Raw genomic sequence first — 27,718 nt, forward strand, 5'->3', positions numbered from 1 at the left:
AATGTCAGAATTCCCAGACTATTGAATAGGGGTCGACATGAGGTTCTCGATTTTACACCACATATAGCTCGAGCAGCCAGTTTTTGAGCCAAAAATACCCTTTTTGAATCAGAAGAATTACCCCAAAAAATAATACCATACGATATAAGCGTATGAAAATATGCGAAGTAGACTACTTTTCGTGTTGAAGTGTCACTTATTTCAGATACTGTTCTAATGGTAAATAAAGCAGCATTTAGTTTCTGAACAAGATCCTGAACATGGGCTTTCCACAACAGCTTACTATCTATCCGAACGCCTAGGAACTTGAACTGTTTCGTCTCGCTTATAATATGCCCGTTCTGTCTGATCAAAATATCGGTTCTTGTTGAATTGTGAGTTAGAAACTGTAAAAACTGAGTGTTACTGTGATTTAGCATCAAATTATTTTCCACAAACCATGAACTTATTTCATGAACTACATTGTTTGATACTGTTTCAATACTACACACAAGATGCTTCACTACCAAGCTGGTGTCATCAGCAAACAGAAATATTTTTGAATCACCTGTAATACTAGAAGGCATATCATTTATATAAATAAGTAACAGCAGTGGCCCCAGCACCGACCCTTGGGGAACACCCTACTTAACAGTGCCCCATTGGGACTGAACATCACTACCACTCTCAATATTGCGGAGAATTACCTTCTGCTTTCTGTTCTTAATGTAAGAGGCGAACCAATTGTAAGCTACTCCCCTTACTCCATAGTGGTCCAACTTCTGCAGTAATATTTTGTGGTCAACACAGTCAAAACCCTTCGTTAAATCAAAGAAAACAACTAGCGTTCGCAACCTCTTATTTAATCCGGCCAAAACCTTCGGAGATGATGACTGTATCACTGTGAAAATGCACCCTTTCATAAAGCAGCCATCTGTAAGGCAATGATTTGTGGACAGTAATATTCCTGAAAAGGGCTGGCTTGCCGAGAGTCCCAACCTCAATGCAATGGAACACCTTTGAGATAAGGTAGAACTTTTCGCTCCACAATCCAGCGAGCAACAACATTACTTTCTCTGGTTTCGGCCTTTGAGGAAGAATGGACTGCCATTCCTCCAGAAGAATTCAGATACCTCGTTGAATCTGTTCCCTGCAGAGTTAAAGCTGTCGTAAAGTTGAAGGATGGACACAGCTCATATTAATGTCCACCAATACGTGTCCAGAAACTTCTGATCAGATAATGTTCATAGGTCGTTAAGTTTGGGAGAGAGAATATGGAGTTGGGTTGGGAAACGGAATGTACAATGGAGGCTGGCCCTAGGTGCCGCAGGTAGGTCAGGAGGCTGAGAGAAGTGTTAAAGTCTTTATCTGAGGAGAGAATATGGCACTGAGGTTGTAGCTGGTAGGATAGATAGACAGGGAGTGTTTCCACGTCAAGAAGAGGTAGCCAGTTGAAGTTACCTTGGAATGGGACATAGAGGGTGTTGTTGGGGAGGGATGGTATGTGATGCGTGGCAGCATCCTCGGATTAAACAGGATTGGGTGGACCTATCGGTTACGATAGCCGAATTTATGGGATACATATTATTTACGAAGTGTCGGACGAAATTCAGGGAGAGGGAGAAGGGGGAGGGTGGTTATCAATTGGTCGACGATATGTGTAGAAGTCAGAAGGCAGATACAAAAGGCGAGGCGGCCTTTCTAGGTCTTACCAGGAATGATAAAATTTTGATGGTGCAGAGACTCAAGTTACATTGGTGAAGGTGAAATGGGTGAGATTAAGCGCTTGTAGATGTAGAGGGTGGTAGCTGTATGCAGTCACTACATATAGCCTGTTAATAGTTTTAGTACTTCAGTATGTTATGGGCTTTCTTTAGGATGGTTAGTACACGGAGCGCCACGTTAGCTTTCTGTCGAGGGTTAGTGTAAGATATTTTAGTGTTGGTAAAATGTACAGGATGGTTACGTATGGTGATGTGGAAGTCAGAGGGACGGAAACGACGAGAATTGTGCCCTATGTCACTGCCCCAATTTTGATAGGATTGGTTTTGAGGCACTAGAGGTTACACCAGGAGGTAAAGTTACTGAAGTGGACTTGGAGGTCCGTTGCGGTGCTGTTAGGCTTCGATGGAGGACAAGGAAGACGTTTTCGTCGGTATGCTGGAACATAAGCATTGCGCTGGTGACTGGGGAATAGAACTGTGTAAAGACGATAGAGAAATGGGATAGGACTAACCCTTGAAGAACTTCAGCGGACAAATATGAGATGCCAGGCTGAATATGGCTGTTGGTGACAATAGAAAGGCAATGTGTCAAGGGGGAAGCTATAAGACAGATGTAATTGATTGGAAGTGCAAACGTCTCTAATCCACAAAGCTCAGCAGAGTGCCATAATCAGTCAAAGAATTTGTCAAGGTCGAGGGAGACAACACTGGCGGAACAGCGTTTGTGAGATGTAGGGAAAGAGCATGGATGATGGATGAGGTTGAGGAGTTTAACAGCAATGGACAAAAAAAAAAAAAAAAAAAAACAAAGGAAGGGTTCAAATGGCTCTCAGCACTATGGGACTTAACATCTGAGGTCATCAGTCCCCTAGACTTAGAACTACTTAAACCTAACTAACCTAAGGACATCACACACATCCATGCCCGAGGCAGGATTCGAACCTGCGACCATAGCAGGCAATGGGCCATTTTGGACGGACATCATATGGGCTGTTAGGGGTAATAGGTGAGTTTCTCAGTGTTTATGGATGCGCTGGATTTGGATAGGTTTTTGTAAGTAGCTGAAGGCTAATAGACAGGTTAAATCATGTTCGATTTAAAGGGAAGGAGTACTTTTGGTGATTTTCCACATCTCAGTCTAGAATCCAGTGTGTAGGAGGCATTATACAGCTTTGCTAGGGCTTGTAGGAATGAACAGGGATATTCTTAAGGTGGTTGTAGGTAATAGACTCATGACCGGAAGCTGTGTTGCTTTTCTGCAACGTGTTCTTTCCTCCAGGCGGGCACGTATGCTTCCATTTTCTCCGACATCGATGAGTGGTGCAATACAGCTTGCTGAAGTAATGAGGTGAATCGGTGGTGTGTCAGCTTTTATGCTATGTGTCACGAGCTAGGCGGCTCTGTGTCTGTTCTGCTTCTATTGGCTCCAACGTATTTCGAGATTTATGTCCTCGGTTATTACAGTTGAAATATGCTGTGTAGTGCTTACATTGCATTAAATCAGGTAATACAAATACAGTTCTTGTCCTTAGGTCGAGATACTGTTGTGGTATCGGAACCCTACCAGTCACCGAAACAATTTATTATCAATCTCTGTTGATCCATTGTGGAATCGGGACAGCGGCCGGTCAAATATTTACCAAGGAGAAACGCCGAACAGCAGTATGTTTTGGGAAGTTATTTTATTTACGCAACCAGTTTCGGCATCTCTATAATGCCATCTTCTGTCTCCTGCATATTAAAACAAGTATATATGTAGTATATATCGAGGTATACCACAGTTTCGTGACTGGTACATTTAGCCATCGCGAGAGTGTTACAAATCTCATTGAAAGTTTGAAGTGGTACACACTTTCAGATAGACGACGCGCTAAAAGGAAGGGGCTGCTCATTAAATTACGAAATCCCATCTTCGCCGAGGATGTAGAGCATTATTATCACCAACTTTCAAATCACGCAATGATCACCATCAAAGATAAGGGAAATTAGAGCTCGTACGGAGGCGTTCAGACAATCGTTTTTTCCCTCGCACGATCCGCAAGTGGAACAGTGGGAGAGGGGGGGGGGGGGGGAATATGACTTTCGCACAAATTGTGCCCTCCGCCACACACCGCTTGGTGGCTAGCGGAGTATAGATATATCTAGATGTAGTTGACTTTGTAGAAAATGAAGAAATATAATAAAAGCCCTTAAAACGTACAAAATACAAATCACAGCATTAAGACAAGTGCCTGTGCACATACAGCACAGCAAAGCAGAACATGTGCACATACTGGTTAGCACTGAAAGTATTTTGGCACCACAGAGTTATATCACGACTAGTGATAATACTTAAGTGGTGGATATGCGCCGGCCGCGGTGGTCTAGTGGTTCTAGGCGCGCAGTCCAGAACCGCGGGACTGCTACGGTCGCAGGTTCGAATCCTGCCTCGGTCATGGATGTGTGTGATGTCCTTAGGTTAGTTAGGTTTAAGTAGTTCTAAGTTCTAGGGGACTGATGACCACGGAAGTTAAGTCCCATAGTGCTCAGAGCCATTTGAACCATTTTTTTGTGGATATGCACACTGTTGTGTACTTCGTAGCTTATGTCGCGACGTTTTACTTTGAATGAGGGTTAGTCTCCCTAAGAACTGGGGTTTTTCTCATCTATAGGAGTTATGTAGGTTGTTTGTGTTCTGGCGTGACCCCAAGCGCCAGAACGAAGCTGCGGAACGCAAGAGCAGAGAAGGCGGCCAATTGTGCGCGGAATTGGATCGCGCCACACCAAGAGGGACACCAAGAAGAAGCAAATGTAAGCGACGCTCCTGTTGTCCTCGGCCCTCCTGAAACTCCTGCCTGGCCGGACATGGGGATTGCATCCTTCCACCATCCTCCACACCTACAAATCCTTCAACCATCCTATCCTCTGTAATGTCAGCGTTGCCTGGATCTCTGCACCTACCCGCTTTTACGAGGCCCTCCAAATCCTTAAACGCCATGCGCTCCACCTCGCCTTCCGTATCCGCCTTCCTTCCCCACACGGCTCCTGTACGACCTCATCCCCTTCCCCCACCTCCTCCTTTTCCACCAACATCTCCGCATTCTTTACACTGTCCCAACCACCTGGTTTACTCCTTCCTCTCCACCCCCTGCCCATTGCCGCGCTTCTATCGCTGTATCCCTCCTTTATCCACCTCCACACTCTCCATCTCCTTCATCAGGGAAATTTCCAGCACCTCTCTCTCCCGGATGTTGGACTTCGCTGTGACATATACCCTTCCTTCCAACTGTAACTTGGCCTCCGTCCCTTCCCTCCACAAGGCCCCCTTTTCCTCTCCCCTCCTTCTCCCAGAGCGGATTTTCCACCCTTCCCCCCCTGAGTCCCTGAACCCCCTCCTCAACTGTGTGCCTCCCACGTCCTTCCCTCCCCAGCCCTCTTCGACGCGCCCCCGCCCGTCTCCCCCCCCCCCCCTCCTTCTTTTCTCCCTCATCTCCGTGCCCCTGGCAGATCCTGTGTTTTGCTCATCGTCATCAGTGTGGTACATCAGTGTTGAGTTTGGTGCTGTTCTCCTGTGTGTTGAGAGGAGTGATTTTACTTGTGTGCTTGACTTGTACATAGTGTTACTATCAGTGATTGTTATGTGCTACGCCATCTGTCGATACTTTTGTGCTCCGGTCATACTTCGCCTTGTGTTCTTTTAATGGTCCCAGTGTTTTTTTTGTGCTACTTTTTTACGGTTTTTATCTCCTTTTTACAGTCGACCCTTTTTGTCTATTGTCTTCCATAATGTTCCCCCCTTTTTTATGTTTTCTCCTTTATGTTATTTTTAAATGTCTTCTATTGTACGTTTTATGTCTTTCGGCTGAAGAGCAGCACATGTGCTGCTGCCAGCCCACCCCGATGGGGAATTGAAATAAAATAAAGCAAAAAAAAAAAAAGCCTCGGCCGCTCAGGTTGGCACCGGATCGCGGAAGTTAGTTATCAGTGACGTGTGTCAACTTGCCTGAACAGTTCACATATCAAGGGCTCTAAATAATATTGCAACTAGCCCCTCGTTTGCGATTACTATTTGTAAATCTCCAAAGTTAAGTATTGTCAGTTGCTTTCTAGAAATAAAACTACTAATGTTATTCGTCCGAATTGTTGTATAGCGTTCCGAGAGCGCAACATCCTCTAGGCACCCTGTAAGCAACGAGTGGGTAAGACCGCCACAGTTTGTATTTTAAAAATACACAAAAAAATTAAAATATATAAAAAAGTACAAAAATAAGTAAAATTAGAAACGGAAAGGTACAGAAAGATAAATAGTTGACGAAGGAAAAACTACACAAGCTTTATCCGTTTGTGCTTCTGATTTTATGTTGTCTATTTTTAATTTTTTGTAATGTTTGGGATATTCTGTTATAACTCTGTGATGTAAAGCAGTTTCAGTGCTAAACTATAAGTGTACATATTCTGCTGTATGTACACAGGTAATTGTCTTACAGCTGCAATTTGCATTTTGTAGACTTTAAGGACTTTCAGTATTGCGCTTCATTTTCTGTAAAGTCAACTGTGATATACCTCGATGTACACAAAATGTATACTCGTTTTTAATACGCAGGGGCCTGAATGGCATTATTGAGATGGCGAAACTGGTTGTCTAAGTAAAACAACTGCCCAGACTGTACGGCTGTTCGGCGATTCTCCTCGGTAAACAATGTGTTATCGTCGATGACCACAGGCTCGTCCAGCGAGGGGAGTTAGTGGAAGTGGCACAGTGGCCCAATGCGAAGCTGTCAGTGTCTCGATGGTGTCGCGCTTGGCACGTAGTTGTAGTTGGTGTCAGTGTGAGTTGCAGCTGGTGCTGGTGCTGGTGGGGGCCCCTGACAGTGCAGCGGCGGTGTTCGCAGAGCCGCTGCCGATGAAGCTGCGCGCGCTGCCGCAGTCGTTCTGGCAGCAGCCCAACGCGGCGGGCGGGCTGTCCCCGGGGGCCGTCTACCCCGTGCTGCCGCCGCTCTGCTGCAAGGACGACGACGGCGCAGGTAACGTCTCGCGCGCCTATATTAGATTAGATTGATACTAGTCCCATGGATCATGAATACGATATTTCGTAATGATGTGGAACGAGTCAAATTTTCCAGTACATGACATAATTAAGTTAATTTAACAACATAATTAAGTTAATATAACAACTTTTTTTATTTTTTGTTTTTTTTTAATTTTTTATAATTTTTTTTCTTAATTTATTTCTAAACATGCCTCTATGGAGTAGAAGGAGTTGTCATTCAGAAATTCTTTTAATTTCTTCTTAAATACTTGTTGGTTATCTGTCAGACTTTTGATACTATTTGGTAAGTGACCAAAGACTTTAGTGGCAGTATAATTCACCCCTTTCTGTGCTAAAGTTAGATTTAATCTTGAATAGTGAAGATCACCCTTTCTCCTAGTATTGTAGTTATGGACACTGCTATTACTTTTGAATTGGGTTTGGTTGTTAATAACAAATTTCGTAAGAGAGTATATATACTGTGAAGCTACTGTGAATATCCGTAGATCCTTAAATAAATGTCTGCAGGATGATCTTGGGTGGACTCCAGCTATTATTCTGATTACACGCTTTTGTGCAATAAATACTTTATTCCTCAATGATGAATTACCCCAAAATATGATGCCATATGCAAGCAGTGAACGAAAATAGGCGTAGTAAGCTAATTTACTAAGATGTTTATCACCAAAATTTGCAATGACCCTTATTGCATAAGTAGCTGAACTCAAACGTTTCAGCACATCATCAATGTGTTTCTTCCAATTTCATCTCTCATCAATGGACACACCTAAAAATTTGGAATATTCTACCTTAGCTATATGCTTCTGATTAAGGTCTATATTTATTAATGGCATCATACCATTTACTGTATGGAACTGTATGTACTGTGTGTTATCAAAATTCAGCGAGAGTCCGTTTACAAGGAACCACTTAGTAATTTTCTGAAAGACATTATTGACAATTTTATCAGTTAATTCTTGTTTGTCAAGAGCCTCCAACAAAAGTCATTTAATGGGCTATAACTATGAAGTCTATGTTAGGCGGTAAGCCAACATTAACATGTTTCGGTACATTGTGTGAGGTAACGGGCGAGCTGTGGCGCCCTGGATGCATTCTATGTTCGGAGTTCAGGCGGCCGCACAGGACTCTCATCAAAGCCGCGGCTCGGTAGCAACCGCGTGATGCTGCACAATAGCTGGACCACGCGGTGCCAAACGTTAGCCGGACGAGAGGGCTAGCCCCAACCTATGATCGAGCGAGTGGCTGGGAATTCCGTTGTGACGAGGACGGTGCTTTGTGTCGATGAAGGAGATGTCTATGCCGGGTGGTGCCAAAGAGGGCGGACTTTGTGGAAACCTTAATGGCAGACATTTCACAGTTCGTATAGAAATTAATAGTAGCCAGATGAATCATAATACCTCAAAAAGAAGAACGTATATTACCATTATTTGCACGACGATTCTGATGGTGTAATCAGATTTCCAATATCTTTATTAGTTTAAAGTTTAGTATCTGACGATAAATTATACAAGTAACACCCAGCAATGGATTTCCAAAATCTAAACGGTTCATCCGATTTCGTCGATCTACGTGTCTTTAGGAAGCTATTAGTGAAAACCTAAATTGGTATAAATTACAGAAAATGGTTCAAATGGCTCTGAGCACTATGGGACGTAACATCTGAGGTCATCATCCCCTAAAACTTAGAACTACTTAAACCTAACTAACCTAAGGACATCACACTCACCCATGCCCGAGGCAGGATTCGAACCTGCGACCGTAGCAGCACTGCGGTTCCGGACTGAAGCGCCTAGAACCGCTCGGCCACCACGGCCGGCTAGCAGCATGCTTAGAAATATACTTTTTCATCTATGTCTTTATTTATATCCGATATATATTATTCATGAAGAAATTGGTTAAATATTTACTGTTTTATAGAAAGCACAGAGACGTTAGGCTACTGGTCTACCTTTTGTTCTACTCCTTTGATATATGTTTATTTAGTTTGCTTATGTATCTAATAATGTGTGTTAGAGCGTGTTTATGGTCCAGCCGTAGGAATATTTATTTAATTTCAAGTATTTAAATGTAAATCCAGTATTTCGAATATGTTTCATTATGTTTGTGAATGTGTGTAGGCTTGAAGACAGGGAGAGAACGCTCTAGCCAATCACAGCGCTCGTTACTAACAAGGGAACCTCCCCATCGCACTCCTCTCAGATTTAGTTATAAGTTGGCACAGTGGATAGGCCTTGAAAAACTGAACACAGATCAATCGAGAAAACAGGAAGAAGTAGTGTGGAACTATGAAAAAAATAAGCAAAATATACAAACTGAGTAGTCCATGCGCAAGATAAGCAACATAAAGGAGAAGATGAGGTCAGGAGCGCCGTGGTCCGGTGGTTAGCGTGAACAACTGCGGAAAGAGATGTCCTTGGTTCAAGTGCGTCGACGTGGCTGTCGCAGCAGGGCCACGGGCAACGGGCCTGCGTCCTCAGCAAAGTAGAGAGCAGAGCGACCAACCCACCGAGGGAGCGTAATTCGACGTGAGCGGGACGGCGGACACCTGTACCGCCTGACGCAAAGGAAAATACACTACTGGCCATTAAAATTGCTACACCACGAAGATGACGTGCTACAGACGCGAAATTTAAGCGACAGGAAGAAGATGCTGTGATATGCAAATTATTAGCTTTTCAGAGCATTCACACAAGGTTGGCGCCGGTGCCGACACCTACAACGTGCTGACAAGAGAAAAATTTCCAACCGATTTCTCATACACAAACAGCAGTTGACCGGCGTTGCCTGGTGGAACGTTGTTGTGATGCCTCGTGTAAGGAGAAGAAATGCGTACCATCACGTTTCCGACTTTGACAAACGTCGGATTGTAGCCTATCGCGATTGCGGTTTATCGTATCGCGACATTGCTGTTCGCGTTAGTCGAGATCCCTTGACTGTTAGCAGAATATGGAATCGGTGGGTTCAGGAGGGTAATGCGGACCGCCGTGCAGGATCCCTACGGCCTCGTATCACTAGCAGTTGAGATGACAGGCATCTTATCCGCATGGCTGTAACGGATCGTGTAGCCACGTCTCGATCCCTGACTCAACAAATGAGGACGTTTGCACGAACAGTTCGACGACGTTTGCAGCAGCATGGACTATCAGCTCTGAGACCATGACTGCGGTTACCCTTGACGCTGTATCACAGACAGGAGCGCTCGCGATGGTGTACTCAACGACGAACCTGGGTGCACGAATGGCAAAACGTCATTTTTTCGGATGAATCCAGGTTCTGTTTACAGCATCATGATGGTCGCATCCGTGTGTTGCGACATCGCGGTGAACGGACATTGGAAGCGTGTATTCGTCATCGCCATACTAGCGTATCACCCGTCTTGATGGTATGGGGTGCCATTAGTTACACGTCTCAGTCACCTCTTGTTCGCATTGACGGAACTTTGAGCAGTGGACGTTACATTTCAGATGTGTCACGACCCGTGGCTCTACCCTTCTTTCGATCCCTTGTGGAACCCTACATTTCAGTAGGATAATTCACGACCGCATGTTGCAGGTCCTATACGGGCCTTTCTGGATGCAGAAAATGTTCGAATGCTGCCCTGGCCAGCACATTCTCCAGATCTCTGACCAATTGAAAACGTCTGGTCAATGGTGGTCGAGCAACTGGCTCGTCAAAATACGCCAGTCGGTACTCTTGATGAACTGTGGTATCCTGTTGAAGCTGCTTGGGCAGTTTCTGCTTTGTTTGGGCCCAGCCATTCCTTCCTTTTCCTTATATTATGCATCTGGTGGAACGGTGACAGTGTCGTGTACTACGAATTACGCTTGCATCTAGTGGAACAGCAAAGTCGTGCTGTCCTACGGATTCCCTCCCCGAGGTGTAACCATCACTGCTGAGCTATTTTGTCAACAGCAGAGACGTCTTGCAGACGCAGTCCAAGAACGATTACCTGGAAGACTGCGTGAAGTGATGCTACTTTACGATACCGCCCGCCTACTTTCTCCTAGACTGACAAAAACTCTATACAGGGATTGGGTTGGGAAGTCATTCCTCACCCACGTAATTTACCTGATCTTGCACCCTCAGATTTTCACTTTTTCCACTCTCTGTCGAACAATCTTCAAGAAACTTCCTTTCCGGATGAAAATGCACACCGAAAAGGGCTCTGTGAGTTCGTCACCTATAAACTACGTAATTTCTACAGTTGTATAATCGAAAAGTTACCCTAGCGTTGGCAGACTGTTGCAAGTAGTGAAAGAGAATATATTATTGGTGACTAAAGCCCCCTACGTGTATCTGTTGCGTTTATGAAACTTACGGAAAAATGCTACTAACTTTTGCACCAACCCAATAGTTATCTCCGTGAGATAGTCGTAATGGCGGCTAAACAGATCACATCAAAGAGGGAAAATTCTGATCATGAAACAAGCTCACCGACACTTCCAAAGTTTGAGGTTTTAAAATACAAATATATCATTAGTGTCAGAGAAGAGAGTATTCACAATGCAGTGTGTCTATTTGATCGTACTTATCTTTCTCCAAAATGATAACGTACAGAATTACACACATCTGCAGAAATAGAAGCTAGGAGGAGAACAGATAACGAACAAAGTGATAAAAGAATGTAGCAAGACAAAAAGGAATATGGTTCATATGGTTCTGAGCACTATGGGACTTAACATCTGTGATCATCAGTCCCCTAGAACTTAGAACTACTTAAACCTAACTAACCGAAGGACATCACACACATCCATGCCCGAGGCAGGATTCGAACCTGCGACCGTAGCAGTCGCGCGGTTCCGGACTGCGCGCCTAGAACCGCTAGACCACCGCGGCCGGCACAAAAAGGAATATTCCAAGCTTACACACCATGGAAGTCTCATTCAATCATAAAAGAAAATGTTAACTGTCACGTGAAAATACGTCAGAAAAAGAATTATGCCCCTATACTTGTTAATTTCAACTTCATATTTGCTCTCGGTTTGAGTCCACATACGCGTCGTCTGTGTCCGAAGTATCACAAGTGTATCTGTATTGTAGAGGTGTTATGAAGGCTGGAAACTATAAAGTTGTAATAACTATAATGTTTCCAGATTGAGGTTTCCACTCTGCTGCGGAGTGTGCGCTGATTTGAAACTTCCTGGCAGACCAAAACCGTGCGCCAGACTGAGACTCGAACTCGGGACCTTTGCCCTTAGCGGGTAAGTGCTCTGGGGGCGGGGCGTGAGTCGTGCTTGGGTAGCTCAGTTGGTAGAGCTCTTGGCCGCGAAAGGCAAAGGTCCTGAGTTCGAGTCTCGGTCCGGCGCACAGTTTTGGTCTGCCAGGAAGTTTCATATCAGTGCACACTCCGCTGCAGAGTGAAAATCTCATTCTGGAAACATCCCCCAGGCTGTGGCTAAGCTATGGCTCCTCAATATCCTTTCTTCCAGGAGTGATAGTTCTGCAAGGTTCGCAGGAGAGCTTCTGTGAAGTTTGGAAAGTAGGAGACGAGGTACTGGCGGAAGTAAAGCTGTGGGGACGGGACGTGAGTCGTGCTTGGGTAGCTCAGTTGGTAGCGCACTTGCCCGCGAAGGGCAAAGGTCCCGAGTTCGAGTCTCGGTCCGGCGCACGGTTTTGGGGTGCCAGGAAGTTTCAACTATAATGTTGTACCTGTGTTTCTGTTGACGAGAGCGGCTGCAATCCGTTGCTGGCACATATCCTTTTCGCAAGCGGTCTTTCCAAGAGATGCTGCGGAGTGAGTTGATGTAAAGTGTAGTTATCATGAACACTATACCACAACCTATCTCCTCTTTGTCGGCCAGATACTAGTGATCAAAACATCACATTTCATACCACCAGCGCCGGGTCGAAAGCCAAAGCACTGACACTCGTTGGTGCCTTCTGCCGCGGAGAGGCTACCAGTTCCAGATGTCCCTCTATACAAATCAGAAGTCACAGGTGGAGGTACTGTGGAGATTATTTTGATTATTTTATGTCTGTGTTATTTACTTCCTTTCCTGTTTGATACGCTTATGATGATAGGTTAAAATTGCTATCTGTGTACCTCCGCAGACGCCGTAAAATCTCTTTGTCTTGTTCTTATGGTTGTGACGTGAAATGTAGGATGTGAGAAATAACTTCATTTCACAGTGTGTTTCGGATATTGGCTCACTATTTGTTCCCACGGCCATTTCTCGGGAAGAACATGTTTCTTTTCTACGCCTATTTTGTTAGACTTTCCCCGTGAACATCCATAAAATTCTCATATTAAAAAAGTGAATAAACGAGAAATTAAAACAATTTTCAACGCTGCGTCAGTCACTTTTTTTCTATCCCGGCGCATTTGGAGGGCTTACAACTTCATCATCTGCAGGATCAGTGGTTTACATTCCTTTTTTGTTTGCTGGGTATGGCCAGTTGTCTGTTTCGATTTTTGTGGTGGTGGTTAGTGTTTAACGTCCCGTCGACAACGAGGTCATTAGAGACGGAGCGCAAGCTCGCGTTAGGGAAGTATTGGAAAGGAAATCGGCCGTGCCCTTTCAAAGGAACCATCCCGGCATTTGCCTGAAACGATTTAGGGAAATCACGGAAAACCTAAATCAGGATGGCCGGAGACGGGATTGAACCGTCGTCCTCCCGAATGCGAGTCCAGTGTGCTAACCACTGCGCCACCTCGCTCGGTGATTTTTGTTTCGTTACAAATAAGGTATAAGTGGCATTTGTTAAAATAATATGGCAATTACAACATGTTCCAGCGGAGCTAACGCTGAGGGTATATTTATGACAACGCTCGCGGTTTTTTCTGCTGGAATACCATGTAAGTAACTACATTGTTGTTTACAATTAATAATTCCAGTGCTATATTTTATTAACAAGTGGAAGTTAAATCTTACTTTGACCGAAATGTAACTCGAAGCAGACAACTGGTTACACAGAGCAAACAAAAATATTATGTAATCCACCGATCGACCTGAAGATGAGGGTGTAAGCCCTCGAAACGCGCCCTGGTAGAAAATAAAAGTAACTGAGGCAGATAACTGTTTCAATTTATCTTTTATGTCGTAAACAGTCACTGTTTCCAAACCACAATCTAACATTCACGAAATTATAGAATGCATAGCAATCTCATGCTGACTTTTTCCGTTCTCTTACTCCTCGGAAGAATGTTCCAGCAGTTTTGTGCGGATATTCTACGTAGATGCACCACATTTGACAAAAATTCTACTAATAATGTGTAGTCTTCAATTGGTGATGGGGATGCAACAGTTCTTATACATGATAATGATAGAAGCTTAAGAAATTTTGCAAATTCTGTAGATAAATGGAAAAATTACCAAAATACCTATTACTTGAATTTTTATCATCGTCAGCCTAACAATGGTAACTCTTTAAATTTTCCTAATTTCGCTCATAGCTTTTAATTAATTCGTTTCTGAATCATGGTTTCCTCTTTCAGACTGATGACATTTTCCCTTATCTATCGTACCTGAAAGTTTATACCACCGTTCGGAAACACTCTGCAACTGATGGTTTTGCGGAATTAGCCATTTATTGGATAGGATGAAATACAAACAAGCTGGAACCAGTTTACTAGTTATTGACTTGCTCAGTCTCTGTGGCTTCCTCCTTGTAGTCTCAGTTCTCTCTTTTTTCCCCTCTCCCTCTCCTTTCCAATTTTCGGTCTCTGTTTCCTGTCGGGTTTCTCTACAATGATTCTCTCTTTTTTTCTGCAGTTCTCCTCTTTCTACACACTCCTTTTTCCATTTCCTGTCACTCGCCTCCGCACCTCTCCTCTCTCTCTCTCTCTCTCTCTCTCTCTCTCTCTCTCACACACACACACACACACACACACACACACACACGCGCGCGCGCGCGCGCTCGCACAAACGTGTCCCATTCTGACCTGGAACATCAATTTGCTCAAGCAATTTTTTTTTTTATCTCCTCGCAGGCGCAAGATCGTTAAATACGAGGGATATTCGGAAAGTGCGTAGAAATTAGTGTCTCCCGCCAAGTATGAGGTCCTGGTGAGAGATTTCACCTGATGTTATGCAGCCCACATTACAGAACTGTCATACGGTTCCTACTTCGCGACAATTCTCGGTCGCAATCTGCAGAGGCAATGAAACTGCTCCTGCAGCGTTTTCGATGGGAAGTGTTTGATAACCCGCACTACAGCCGGTAATTGCCTCCTTCTGTGTTTCATTTCTGCTCGCATTAACTACTGGCTATGAAGACAACATTTTCGCACAGACAACGAGCTATAGATGAGCGTAGAGAATTGGCGGGAAGCACAAGCGGCTGTCTTCTATGACGAGGGTATTGGAAAGTTGGTATAACGGTGCGACAGATGTCCTAGCTGGAGCGGCGACTATGTAGAGAAGTAGCTGGAAGGTGGAGGCAACTATCGCAAATAAAACATTTCTGATTTTCAATGTAGTTTCCATTTCGCGACTGATCGGAACTTACTTTCTGGACAAGCAATGTAGCTCTCAGCTGATTGTCTACGTGCGTACAAGAATTTCCAGTAACTGCTCTGGCTCACTAAGTACCAAGTTTGCACGTTAGCAGCTCTGCTTTTCTAAACACGCCACTGTAGGACTCTGCGAGGTTGTTGACCTTGCCCCTGACGGTGCCCTTGACCCGTACATAGGCCTCGGGGTCCTATGCTTTCCCGCGCCGGCCACGTTTCATGCTGATCCGTGTCGGCTCGAGTGTCCAAGCTGCCCGCCGCGGCGGAACGGCTTTTCTGGCGACTGGACGCATCGACCCCCGCGCGATCCATAATTGAAGGCGGCCGGCACGCGCGGGGGTCAGTCGGCGCAGTAAACACCTGTTATGGCGGCGGTCGATAAGTCGCCGTCTCGTGGGGCTCTCAAGTCGATGGTGGCGAGAGATTTTCAAACTCGAACTGGTCTTTATGAAGGAGGCTGAACGTCCATTGCTGTATGTGGAAGCGTTCAGGTGGAAAGACTATAAGGCGAATTGCGTGACTGACCGAAACAAAGTTGTCGAAGTTTCGTCCCGTATAATGAATCCTGTATGAAGGCGACGGAAGGAACATTGCGAAGGACTGCTTTGATCACACTCGGCAGTCCGCCGCAACACAGTTATCTGCTACGATTCTGTAGAAACTGGGTACATACAGGAAATGAATAGCGGTGTAACAAAGCTAACCATCAGAGAAGTAAAATGTACCAATTTCAGTAATTACTTTTTATATAATACCAGTTAAGAGCACGGGACAACACGCAATCCAGATACGTATTATAACAATGTTGCGATTAGTTATCCATTCTTTCATTCAAGCCGGCAGCTGTGACCGAGCGGTTCTAGGCGCTTCAGTCCGGAACCGCGCTGCTGCTACGGTCGCAGGTTCGAATCCTGCCTCGGGCATGGATGTGTGTGATGTCCTTAGGTTAGTTAGGTTTAAGTAGTTCTAAGTCTTGGGGACTGATGACCTCAGATGTTAACTCCCAATAGTGCTTAGAGCAATTTTTTCATAAATCCAAAGTCATCACAAACAAAACAATAAACGCGAACCATACTCTTTATACTCCGTACTTCCGTAGCGTTGCCTCACATGGCCCGACCTAGTAACCCAAAACAAGGAACAGGTGCCTCTGTATCAGAGCGATGTGTGTCTCCTGGAATTGTTGCCCAAACAAGTCTAATCACATTCCTATTTTAATACCCTCCAATTCTCTCCCTCCATCTCTTCTTTCTTTTACCTCCTCCTCCTCCTCCTCCTCCTCCTCCTCCTCCTCCTCATCATCATCATCATATTATTATTATTATTATTATTCATACTTCGTCCTCTCTTTCTTTTTTCGTTTACCTTTTCTCATCTTCTTTTTCGCAATGGAAACGGTGCACAGGGCACGCGTCCTGGCTGTCATTCCTTCGTTACGCCAGTGTAAATGAATCAATTTTAGGCCATTTATGAAGTTAGTACTACTTTCAATATTTTACTTCTTGTATAAAACAGTTTAAAATAGTAGTTCTTAATTCTGGCTACTATATTCAGTCTGTAACGTTTCTCGATTGATTTTCGCGAAACGTTTTGTTCAGACAACTTGAACGTTTAATATCATACGGTCTAGCGTTTTAAGTTCATGATGGAGCGATTATTGTTTCATTGTACATTACAGTTATCACAACGTTTCAAACGGAACTGCCCGAGAGCAAATAATTTCAATTTTTTGATTATAAATTTTGACTGGGCAATTACATTTCGAGCGATTAGACCACACATTACCGCGTACAAAATATAGCTAACATTTCAATATTTAAAATGAATTTAGAAGGAAAGATGTATCTCCTTCCATCCAAGACCAAGTGAATTTACTCACAGGTGGCACGCTGCCCTCCGTGAAATCAGGTACGCCAAGTTGAATTTTCTTTCAGCGTCAGTTAAAGTCAAAATTTACGTTACATTTAAGATAACTTCGATTTTTAGGAATCATTTGAAGTCTGAATCTGTGACATGTAACTGCCAACCATTCTGTTGTTTCTAGTGTAAGATACATTCAACGGAAACAAAATCCTACAAACAGTACATGGTGTTAAACGACCAGCAGTCTCCCGGAGTCTGCTGTTCATTTTTCGGAATTTTATTGATTACGCTTAGTACCTAATCGTAATAAAACAGTTGGTTCCCTACAAGACAGTAAATTTTTATGAAAGTTTCCATAAAACTCTTCTAAGTTATAGAATGCTTGATGCGCATAGTGTTGCCAAAAGTAATGGTAATGCACCGGACATGACACTAATAGTGAGTCGCTCCTATGCTTCTGAAGCACGTAAGATGCGTCTGTGTCCGTTTAGTCCTGCTAGAAGTGGTTCGTGACGCAGCACATTCAAACTGGCGGAGGACAGACTCAAACAAACCGTCGATCGCCACATTTGGCTCTAATGAGATATGCCCTGTGCAGCGGTGTATGCGTGTATGAACACAACTCTGCGATATCGTCCATCCTAGACGCTATGTAGATTCAGCATTTGGCATGGTTTAAGGCTATGGGTTTATCGGATGGAAATGAGATTTACTTCGTGTTGCTGTTTTCCTGTAAGCGGATAAAAATAATTTGACATGCTAAAGCCGGCCGCTGTGGCCGAGCGGTTCTAGGCGCTTCAAGTCGGAACCGCGCTACTGCTGCGGTCGCAGGTTCTAATCCTGCCTCGGGCATGGATGTGTGTGATGTCCTTAGGTTAGTTAGGTTTAAGTAGTTCTAAGTCTAGGGGACTGATGATCTCAGATGTTAAGTCTCATAGTCCTTAGAGCCATTTGAACCATTTGACATGCTAAGCTTCTGTTCCGTCGACCGTGGAGACCTCAGTCATCACTTACAGCAAGAGTTCTGTTGTCTGGGTAAATGACCTAGTTAATGATGGGGACCGCAGGAGGGGGGGGGTGAGGGGGGACTGCAGACAAGTAACGGCCTTTGAATTTAAATTAAATCAAATATTTTCGCGGTAAGAACACATAAATGTGATGTAGGCTTGTCATAAAGAATAGAATTTAGCCAATCCACAATTATGGGCTGTATGGCGAGTTACCGATGTGCTGTAGGACGAGATAAATATGCTTGAAAAACAATGAGTATCAAAAGAGAAAGAATGGTAACTCGTAGAATCCCTAGAGACAGTGATGATCCGTGAAACTGAAGTGAATTTTGGGAACAGAAAATCAGGAAAAGAAGTAGTTAGCCACGAGGACTCACGTAATACGAACACACAGAGAGCGGCAACGCATCAAAACTAACCGACTTGCGCCGATGGAATCCCATTACCGGCTGCTCGCGGAGCAGAATATTAGCAACTTAATCGTGGCTGAAGTTAGCAGTAGCGTCCTACCGTGACTGAATCTACCGCACTACTATTAATTACGACGTGAAGATGGCGGAGAAGTACAACGAGATGGGGCTGGGAGAGCGTCTCTTCGTATTTTTGCAGCCTCTGATACAGCACAGCTGTGTGCCTCCTCCGACAGGAAAAGGTGCCTATAGCCAACTTGAATGGGAGTAGCAGTCAAACCGTTCCTGCTGCTTTTGGCATGAGGGTCAATTCGGCTTACTGGAGCTCAGATTGGCGACTTTGTGGTGGTGACAGTTTTCCAGGGCTAGTGTCCTTACGCGTTGGCGTGGCTGCACCTCGAATCTAAAAGTAGTGGCCGCGAACTTCAACAAATTTCCGCAATCTTAGAATAGTCTGAATTAATAGATTGGCGAATACGGAAACTACTCCACCCCACCATTCGATGGTCCTCGTCTCAGACGAGCCGTCGCTGGTTTCAGTGGCTGGGGAAAATTGATTTAAATGCATAAATTGACTGATTGATTTCATCGAATCTCTAATTTATTGATTTATAGGCCCATGAATACTATCACTTAACTTGTGATTACCTAAGATATGGGAATTCGTGACTGGCATGGTGATTTTAATGTAGTTAAACTCTCTTTCCTTGTAAGGGACCTGGACTGAGCAGCTGCTGAGTCTTGTGCATGCGCTTTACGTCTCGGAAAAGTCTCTGGCTTACATGTGTGTACCTCGGAAAACTGATTTTTTGTGTGATCCCCGATATACTGTGACTCATACGTCTTGTATTGATCTTAGCGCATGTTACAGTCCATTAACTCGCTACGTGATGCCAATTTGATACACTTTCAATTACACACCTGTCTGTAAGACTGCTCAAATGTTGTATCAACAACTACTATTATTATTATTACAGACACAGCGACTGTGATAAGTAAAGTCATCCACTCGCCTTTTGTTATGACAGAAATTATTTATCTTTAGCGGTTTCAAGCTTCCTAAGTTATTGTTTACACTGATGAGCCAAACATTATTACCACCTGCTTAACAGCTTCTTTGTCCGTCTTTGGAACGAAATTTAGCACTGATACTGCGTATCAGGGATCCAACAGTTTATTGGTAGGTTTGTGGAGGTATGGAGCATTAGATGTCTACGCACGGGTCACGTAATTCGCGTAAATAGCTGCGGTGATAGCGGCCAGGCGGGTTCTATAGGATTTACACATCAGGCTAATTTGGTCGACGAGGCATCAACGCGAGTTCACTATAATGCTCCTCAAACCTCTGTAGCACGGTTCTGGCTCCTAGAGACGATTAAATATACTGCTGAAAGATGATATCACCGTCGGGGAAGACAAAGCATGAACGGATGAAGGTGGTTCGCAGCTGTCAGCATGTCTTCGATTACTACCACAGGTCCCAAGCAAGCGCAGGAGAATGTCTCACGTAGCATAATTCTGCTCCCACCAGCCTGCGTCGCTGCAGTCTGGAACCGCAAGACCGCTACGGTCGCAGGTTCGAATCCTGCCTCGGGCATGGATGTTTGTGATGTCCTTAGGTTAGTTAGGTTTAACTAGTTCTAAGTTCTAGGGGACTAATGACCTCAGCAGTTGAGTCCCATAGTGCTCAGAGCCATTTGAACCATTTTGAACCAGCCTGCGTCCGTGGCACGCTGCACGTTTCGAACCGTCGTTCGCTTTGATGACGGCGTTTATGGCGACGACCAGCGATCTAGTGTAACAAAAATGTTATTCGCGCGAAGAGCCGACACGTTTCCATTGATCGATGGTCGAATCCCGCTGGCCTCGTGTCCACTTCTATCGTAATTGACGATGTCGTTCGGTCAACATGTGAACACGTAGGGGTGGACTGCTTTGGAGCTCCATACTAAGTTTTTTGAAGAGTCGTGGGCGTTCAATCACTTAACGTCTAGTGCTACTTTCACTGTCCTTCTACCTCTTCCCATAGATGCTCACGTATATGAGCACCTGAACATTCGAGCGGCTTCGCCGTTTTCGAGATACTCGTTAACAGGCTCTGTGTAATGATAATCTGCCCTCTGTCAAAGTCGCTTATCTCAATTTGCAGCCCATATCTTCGCTAGGGTGATCTCCGGTCCGTGTTTGCGCCGCTTACATACCTTTGTTACCGCGTGGCATGCCTCCAACGTCATCAGGAGGCATCCAACATCGCGGTGGGCACTGGTCATAACGTTATGGCTATACCATTCAGGAGATTATATCCTTATATAGGACAAACACACACATCCATGCCCGAGGGAGGACTCGAACCTCTGCCGGGACCAGCCGCGCAGTCCATGACTGCAGCGCCATTGACCGCTAGGCTAATCCCGCGCGGCCAGGAATAATTATCAGCGTTCATCAAAGCGCATGAAACTGATGCAGTGCTCAGCAGTCATAGTCATCAGGAAATGCAAATGAACAGTGTGTGGATGATGTAGAAGATATTATTCAATTGGTAGTCCTTCAAAAACTACACTCAGTATTACTACGAAAATCAGAGTTCCTTACCAGGAATATGGGTGACACTACGTACGCACGGCCTTTATTCTTATCAATTACAAGGGATTCAACTTCCTCGAGAAGGAGATGAACGAAAGCGACTGCAATTTTGTCATTGGCAAGATGCAAATCACTGTTTACTGATGAAGCCAGTTTCACTTTTGACGGTATCAGTAACACTCGTGCTTACATCGGTTGTCCTTCGAAGACCCATAAGGTTTTTATTTTCAAGAACGCTTCTCTATAAAAGTGTAGTGCGGAACGGTATGCAATTATTTAGCTGGGCTATTATATTGTTGCGTCATCTTACAGGGCCTCTTTATCTAGATTTTTCTAAAAACGAGCATACAACATTAGTAGTGGAGGAAGTTCCTATGCCCAGCTTGATGGAGCCTACCGTATTCACCAAACAAGTTTGTCATCCAACATAAAATAACCAGAGAGCGTCACTTTGACAACAACGTCGTACACTGCACCAGAGGCCAGGACCACACGGCACAATACCCATGGTTTCCTTATTAGGAACCAGAATTTTAATAACGACAATCGGACTTTCTACAATGTTTGCCGTGTTACTCAGTTTCGAAGCACGTAAGTAAATACACTACAGAAAGTGTCGACAATATAAACAGAATACCACTAAGACTGTCTAGGTGAATTCGCGGGGTTACTACCTTGTCGTAGGGAATGCCAAGTGAAATACAGGTGAAAAGTACTGTTTCGTATTCTTCAGCTGACGAGTACACACACACACACACATACGCACACACGCACACACGCGTGTTTCAGACGTGATGGTCAGTATTCAGGAATGTGAGAGGAATGATCATTCGAAACAAAAAGTCAAGTAAATATGGGCCGTAAAACGCATCCCTTAAGAGCTATGAGCAAGTCTTGATCTTTGGAACTGTGAAACAAATCTCTTCTACTCTAAGCTCTTCGCTTGTAATTGCAGGTACTTGAAAATGGCGATGAAACCTAAATAGACTGTCGTAAATGAAAATAAAGATTACTTATTATAAGCAGCTATTTGGTGTATCTACTGTAACAATCAGACATATATTACGCTGCTGGCCGTAAAGAAGAAAATTGCCTATTGACATTAACGGACTATACTTACGGTAAATGAGAATGTCAGTGCTGCTTATTGCAGGGTTCTAGTGCGAGTCATTTACGACATACCGTATTTTGAAAAGTTCCCACGCCGACACTCGTACAATACCTGTGGTAGCACAAACTAAACAGCAACACAAGTATATACGCTAGTTATGTGGATTCTGAGCAGTACCGAGACAACTGACCTTCACAGGTTGCGTTCAAAATGACCACCAACAGCGGTAATACACGCTTCCAGTCTGGTATGGAACGAATGCTGCACAGTTGCTAGCATTTCAGTGGAGATGTCCAAGCAGGCTACAGCAACACGTCGTACGTATCATAGGATGCAGTTGGTATGTCTTTGCAGACAGCGCCAGCAGATCTACAGGCGCCAAATCCGGCGAACGGGCCGGCCAAAATACAGGCATTCTGTGTCCAATCCAACTATTAGGAAACAATTCGTGAAGACATGCTGTAGTTCTTCGTGCATTATGGGCTGGCTAGCCATCATGTTGGTGCCACAGGCTCTTCCTAGTCTGTAGAGGAACGTCTACTGCGTCTCTAGGAGATGGTCTGTTAGGAGACTGCGATATTTGTGCGCTTTCAGTGTTCTGTCTACGAAAAATGGACCTATTAGCTTTTGATTCTCTATCGCTCACAACACTTTTACATCCATGGACGCTGCGTTTGCTTTCGACCTGACGAAGCCAAGGGCGGCTGTCAACAGACAAGTACTGTATGTTTCGGCGGATTATCTGATCACGATTGGTAAATGTAGCTTCACCAATAAACAAGATATGTCCTACATCTGGAATACCCTGTCTTAAAGCCCATATATAGAAGTTAACAAGATTCCCATAGTCGTTTCCATGTAGCTCTTGATGGAAAGTGACGTGATAGAGACGAAACCTGTCTTAATGGAGAATGCGTAGAACACTTGTTTAACTCATGCCTCTCCCTCGTCCAGTTGCGCGGGAGCTAACGTGCGGATCAACTGCAAAAGCAGCAAGAACATTAATTTCCTCCTCTTCTGTCGCCAGTTGTTTCCTTCTGTTACATTCTCACGGTGCTGCACGACCAATTCCACGTATCTGGTTGAAGAGGCTGATAAATGATTACCGAGATGGTAGACGTCTTTTGGGATATCTTTCCGCGTACATTGCAAAGGAATGAACTGCATTCTTCCTACACTCTCTATACACCTTCAGCATGTCGGCGTTTTCGGCATTGGTATTTCGCATCGTCCACTCCCGACATACTGCTTGGACTGTCACACTGACTGACTAGCAAGTCGCAGCGCACTCAAGGAACGCACAGACACACTGTAAGCAAACATGACAACATCGTTCCTAGCAACTACGCAGGCTGAATATGTTCAACTGGCTCTGAGCACTAAGGGACTTAACTTCTGAGGTCATCAGTCCCCTTGAACTTAGAACTACTTAAACCTAACTAACCTAAGCACATCACACACATCAATGCCCGAGGCAGGATTCGAACCTGCGACCGTAGCGGTCGCGCGGTTCCAGACAGTAGCGCGTAGAACCGCACGGCCACCTTGGCCGGCTATGCTCTATGTTCAGCCTCCAGAGCTCCAAAGCGAGCGCCTAGAACCGATCGGCCACATGGGCTGGTAGGCTCAATACCACAAAATGTGTCAGTGTGGAAACTTTTCCGAATACGATATCTCTTAAACAGCTCGCTCTAGAATCCTGGAGAAACACTACTGAATTCTGATTTACCCTACTGGTAGTTCTTAATGTCAATAGACACTGTTCATTTGATAAGTATGTTTGCACAAAAAATACAGTTTTAATCTATTATTACAGTCTGTTTATTGGCCAACAATATGAGTCCTTGACCTCCAATCCATTCTGTGAAAACCGCACATCAATAACACCTTCCATTTCTGCAATATCTGCTATGCAAGTTTCAGATGATTCACCCTGTCTGCAAAAAACTGTACCCCACTTATCAGACATTTGTCGCCAAAAACTGTCTTTAATAATATGGTTGTATTTATGAATTAATTATTTTTGTATCTTTTTGTTAAGATGGCATGTCAAATATTGCTGTGTAAATGAAGTCAAAATGGTTCAAATGACTCTAAGCTCTATGGGACTTAACATCCGAGGTCATCAGTCCCCTACACTAAGAACTATTTAAACCTAACTAACCTAAGGACGTCACACACATCCGTGCCCGAGGCAGGATTCGAACCTGCGAGCGTAGCAGCAGCAGCACGGTTCAGGACTGAAGAGCCTAGAACCGCTCGGCCACAGCGGCCGGCCCTTTATAAACTGTACACCAATAAACCAACTAACTAGATAACGAGCTGCTAGTTACGATTGTTCCCTACACAAAATATTTCAGCAAATATGCCTATGCGACCTGTCAAAGTTTGACATCGGGGGATTTATCCATCACGAAAGAGCCCAAATCATATGTAGCAACGGTACGAAAGACATGCTTCACAATATTATTCGCAAATATGATTTAGCAGACTGACGCAAACGCTCTGGACGGCACGCTTTTTTGGCTTTTCGTGCCGTTATCTGGGTCACAGCAAACCATTCTGTTCCACTCGGTTCTAGCCCCTTATCATACTCCCAGTCTCAGATATTACTGCACCCGATTATATTCGTGACGTCTTTGCCTTCCTTGCAAGACGGCAAGGGTAAGTCTTTTTGATGCATGCCGGCCGCGGTGGTCTCGCGGTTCTAGGCGCGCAGTCCGGAACCGCGCGACTGCTACGGTCGCAGGTTCGAATCCTGCCTCGGGCATGGATGTGTGTGATGTCCTTAGGTTAGTTAGGTTTAAGTAGTTCTAAGTTCTAGGGGACTGGTGACCACAGCTGTTAAGTCCCATAGTGCTCAGAGCCCTTTTTGATGCATACGAGACTAAATTACATATTCAGGACTGTGCTAAATTCAAGAGTGTGCACAGCGCGCGTAACTGACGGTGCAGGTGCGCCTTCGCCGAGAACCTGTGACGTCACTGAGAGGTGTGGCTCGACAGTCGACCTGAACGAGAACCGACAGCGTCGTGAATAATGCAGGTGCGGCGACTACCTCCTTATCGACCGCCTACTTGTAGGTGATGGGGCGTGTCGTCGTCCTGGTCGTTCTAGGAGGGTAGGGGCGAGGGGAAGAGGTGGTGAGAGGTCGAAGCTGCGGCGGTCGACTGTTGACCCTGAGACGGCGCAAGTCCTGTCGTCGCGTGGCAACAGCCGGTGAAGGACACGCTGGCGCCCCAAGCGTGGAAAGTGTACAGCACCTCGGGGGAAGCGGTGGTGCTTAAACTGACGCCTCAGCGCGAGGGATCGCGCTGACCGACAGCTGCAGTCATATTCAGCTAATACGCCGTGAATCGCTACGTGATACTGTCATGTTTACAGACCCGTCGAACATTGTCAGCTAAATGGCTCTGAGCTCTATGGGACTCGACTTCTGAGGCCATCAGTCCCCTAGACTTGAAACTACATAAACCTGACTAACCTAAGGACATCACACACGTCCTTGCCCGAGGCAGGATTCGAACCTGCGACCGTAGCGGTCGCGCTGTTCCAGACTGAAGCACCTAGAACCGCTCGTCCACTCGGGTCGGCCATTGTCAGCTAAGCTCGCCGGACAAAATATTAGTTACCCCCCTTAAAAGATTACACTGCTCGCTTTGGAGCTCTGGAGGCTGAACATAGAGTAAAGCCGGCCAAGGTGGCCGTGCGGTTCTAGGCGCTACAGTCTGGAACCGCGTGACTGTTACGGTCGCAGGTTCGAATCCTGCCTCGGGCATGGATGTGTGTGATGTCCTTAGGTTAGTTAGGTTTAAGTAGTTCTAAGTTCTAGGGGGCTGATGACAGAAGTTAAGTCCCATAGTGCTCAGAGCCATTTGAACCATAGAGTAAAGAAAAAGTACTCTTCTCTTCCTAACATTTATGATAATAATCTTAGATAAGGCAGACCATGCTTGTGCTTACCTGTCCATACAGATGTATATTTGACTTGCCTGACGCGAGATGTCGCTGCTCACAGTTCAGCGCTACCTGACAACAGTACATGGAGTAGTTGTGTGCTACTGTTTGTGCTGTACCGAATATCATGGCTGCATCGAAAATGGCTCTGAGCACTATGGGACTTAACATAGTCCGCTACAACTTATAACTACTTAAACCTAACTAACCTAAGGACATCACACACATCCATGCCCGAGGCAGGATTTGAACCTGCGACCGTAGTGGTCGCGCGGTTCCAGACTGTATGGCCATTTAATGTGGTAAACCATTCCACAGTACTGAGAAAAATTTGATAAATTTTTATTTTGTCCCTCTCACTTGCAGGAATATACAATTTATTGTTGCACTGATTACCGGTTTCGTGTTGACTTTCCCGTTCTCAGACAACACGCCTAAAATTTACAAAGTACATGTTGGACAGAAATATTTACATACAGTATAAATATCCATATTACAAGTACTTGTGTGATTATAGACATACCTTATTAATCATAACTACGTAGTAATACAGCACGGTGCCAAAAGGCACGAATATCTTTCTACAAGAAACTCAAACTGTGAGCAACAAATAGTGTCATTGATAAGACGGCTTATGTGTCTAGTGTTACACCCGAACGACACAACCAAATTGACAAGCAAGAATCCTAGTGGAGTCGCATTCGGGAGGACGACGGTTCAATCCCGCGTCCGGCCATCCTGATTTAGGTTTTCCGTGGTTTCCCTAAATCGCTCCAGGCAAATGCCGGGATGGTTCCTTTGAAAGGGCATGGCTGGCTTCCTTCCCCGTCCTTCCCTAATCCGATGAGACCGATGACCTCGCTGTCTGGTCTCCTCCCCCTAAAAAATCCAATCCAATCCTAGTGGAGTACAGGACACGCCAATAGGTGTCGCTCTCATACATGTGCACATCCGCATATTTCCGTCTATTAGTTTGCTACGGAGCTGCCATACCCACTGTCATTTGTTGATAACATTTGTATAACATGGAAAACAATCAATTTTACATTACAAGAAGTGTTAACAATTACGTTTTGAAAATAACGTAGCATCTAAATTAAACAAACAAAGCCAAGAGATGACGACTAGCGAGCACTCTCGTAAATAACAACGTATTTTCTTTACAAGATACAAAATTTCTATCCATGTTTTGAGGTAATACAATACCGAAAATTACTGCTTCCCACACAGAAAGTCAATGCTAAAATCTAAAATATTATTTTCTTATTATGTTTTATTCGCACACACTCTGGAGAATAAAAATAAGGTGAAAGACACTATCATTATCCGTGATGCGAAGACCGCATTCTAGGCCAAAGCCTTATTTGTACAATGATCTTACATGCGTAAAATCTTCGGTAAATATACTAGATAAAATTTATATTAATACATCATTTTCTAGGGCTTTATTACAAAAGAAGCTGTAACATGCATCATGACGCATGCAGATAGGTGTACCAAGCGTGTAAGCTGCACGAAAACTATGCGCGGGGTATGCCTTTCACTTTGAAAGATAATAACCTCAAGTATCATTGATACAAAAGGCGTTACATTTATGAAC

At 44.6% G+C, this 27,718-nt stretch overlaps 1 protein-coding gene across 1 annotated transcript in view; it reads left to right on the plus strand.

Moving 5' to 3' along the window:
- Positions 1-6,471: 6,471 nt before the first annotated feature.
- The window catches only part of LOC126176276 (uncharacterized), a 71,973-nt gene continuing 50,726 nt past the window's right edge, over positions 6,472-27,718 (plus strand). The window contains exon 1 of the mRNA XM_049923425.1: positions 6,472-6,706. Within this exon, the coding sequence (XP_049779382.1) occupies positions 6,472-6,706 (235 nt within the window). The remainder of the gene's footprint in view (positions 6,707-27,718) is intronic.

Source organism: Schistocerca cancellata, chromosome 3, assembly GCF_023864275.1.
Source record: "Schistocerca cancellata isolate TAMUIC-IGC-003103 chromosome 3, iqSchCanc2.1, whole genome shotgun sequence".
Taxonomy (NCBI): Eukaryota; Metazoa; Arthropoda; class Insecta; order Orthoptera; family Acrididae; genus Schistocerca; species Schistocerca cancellata.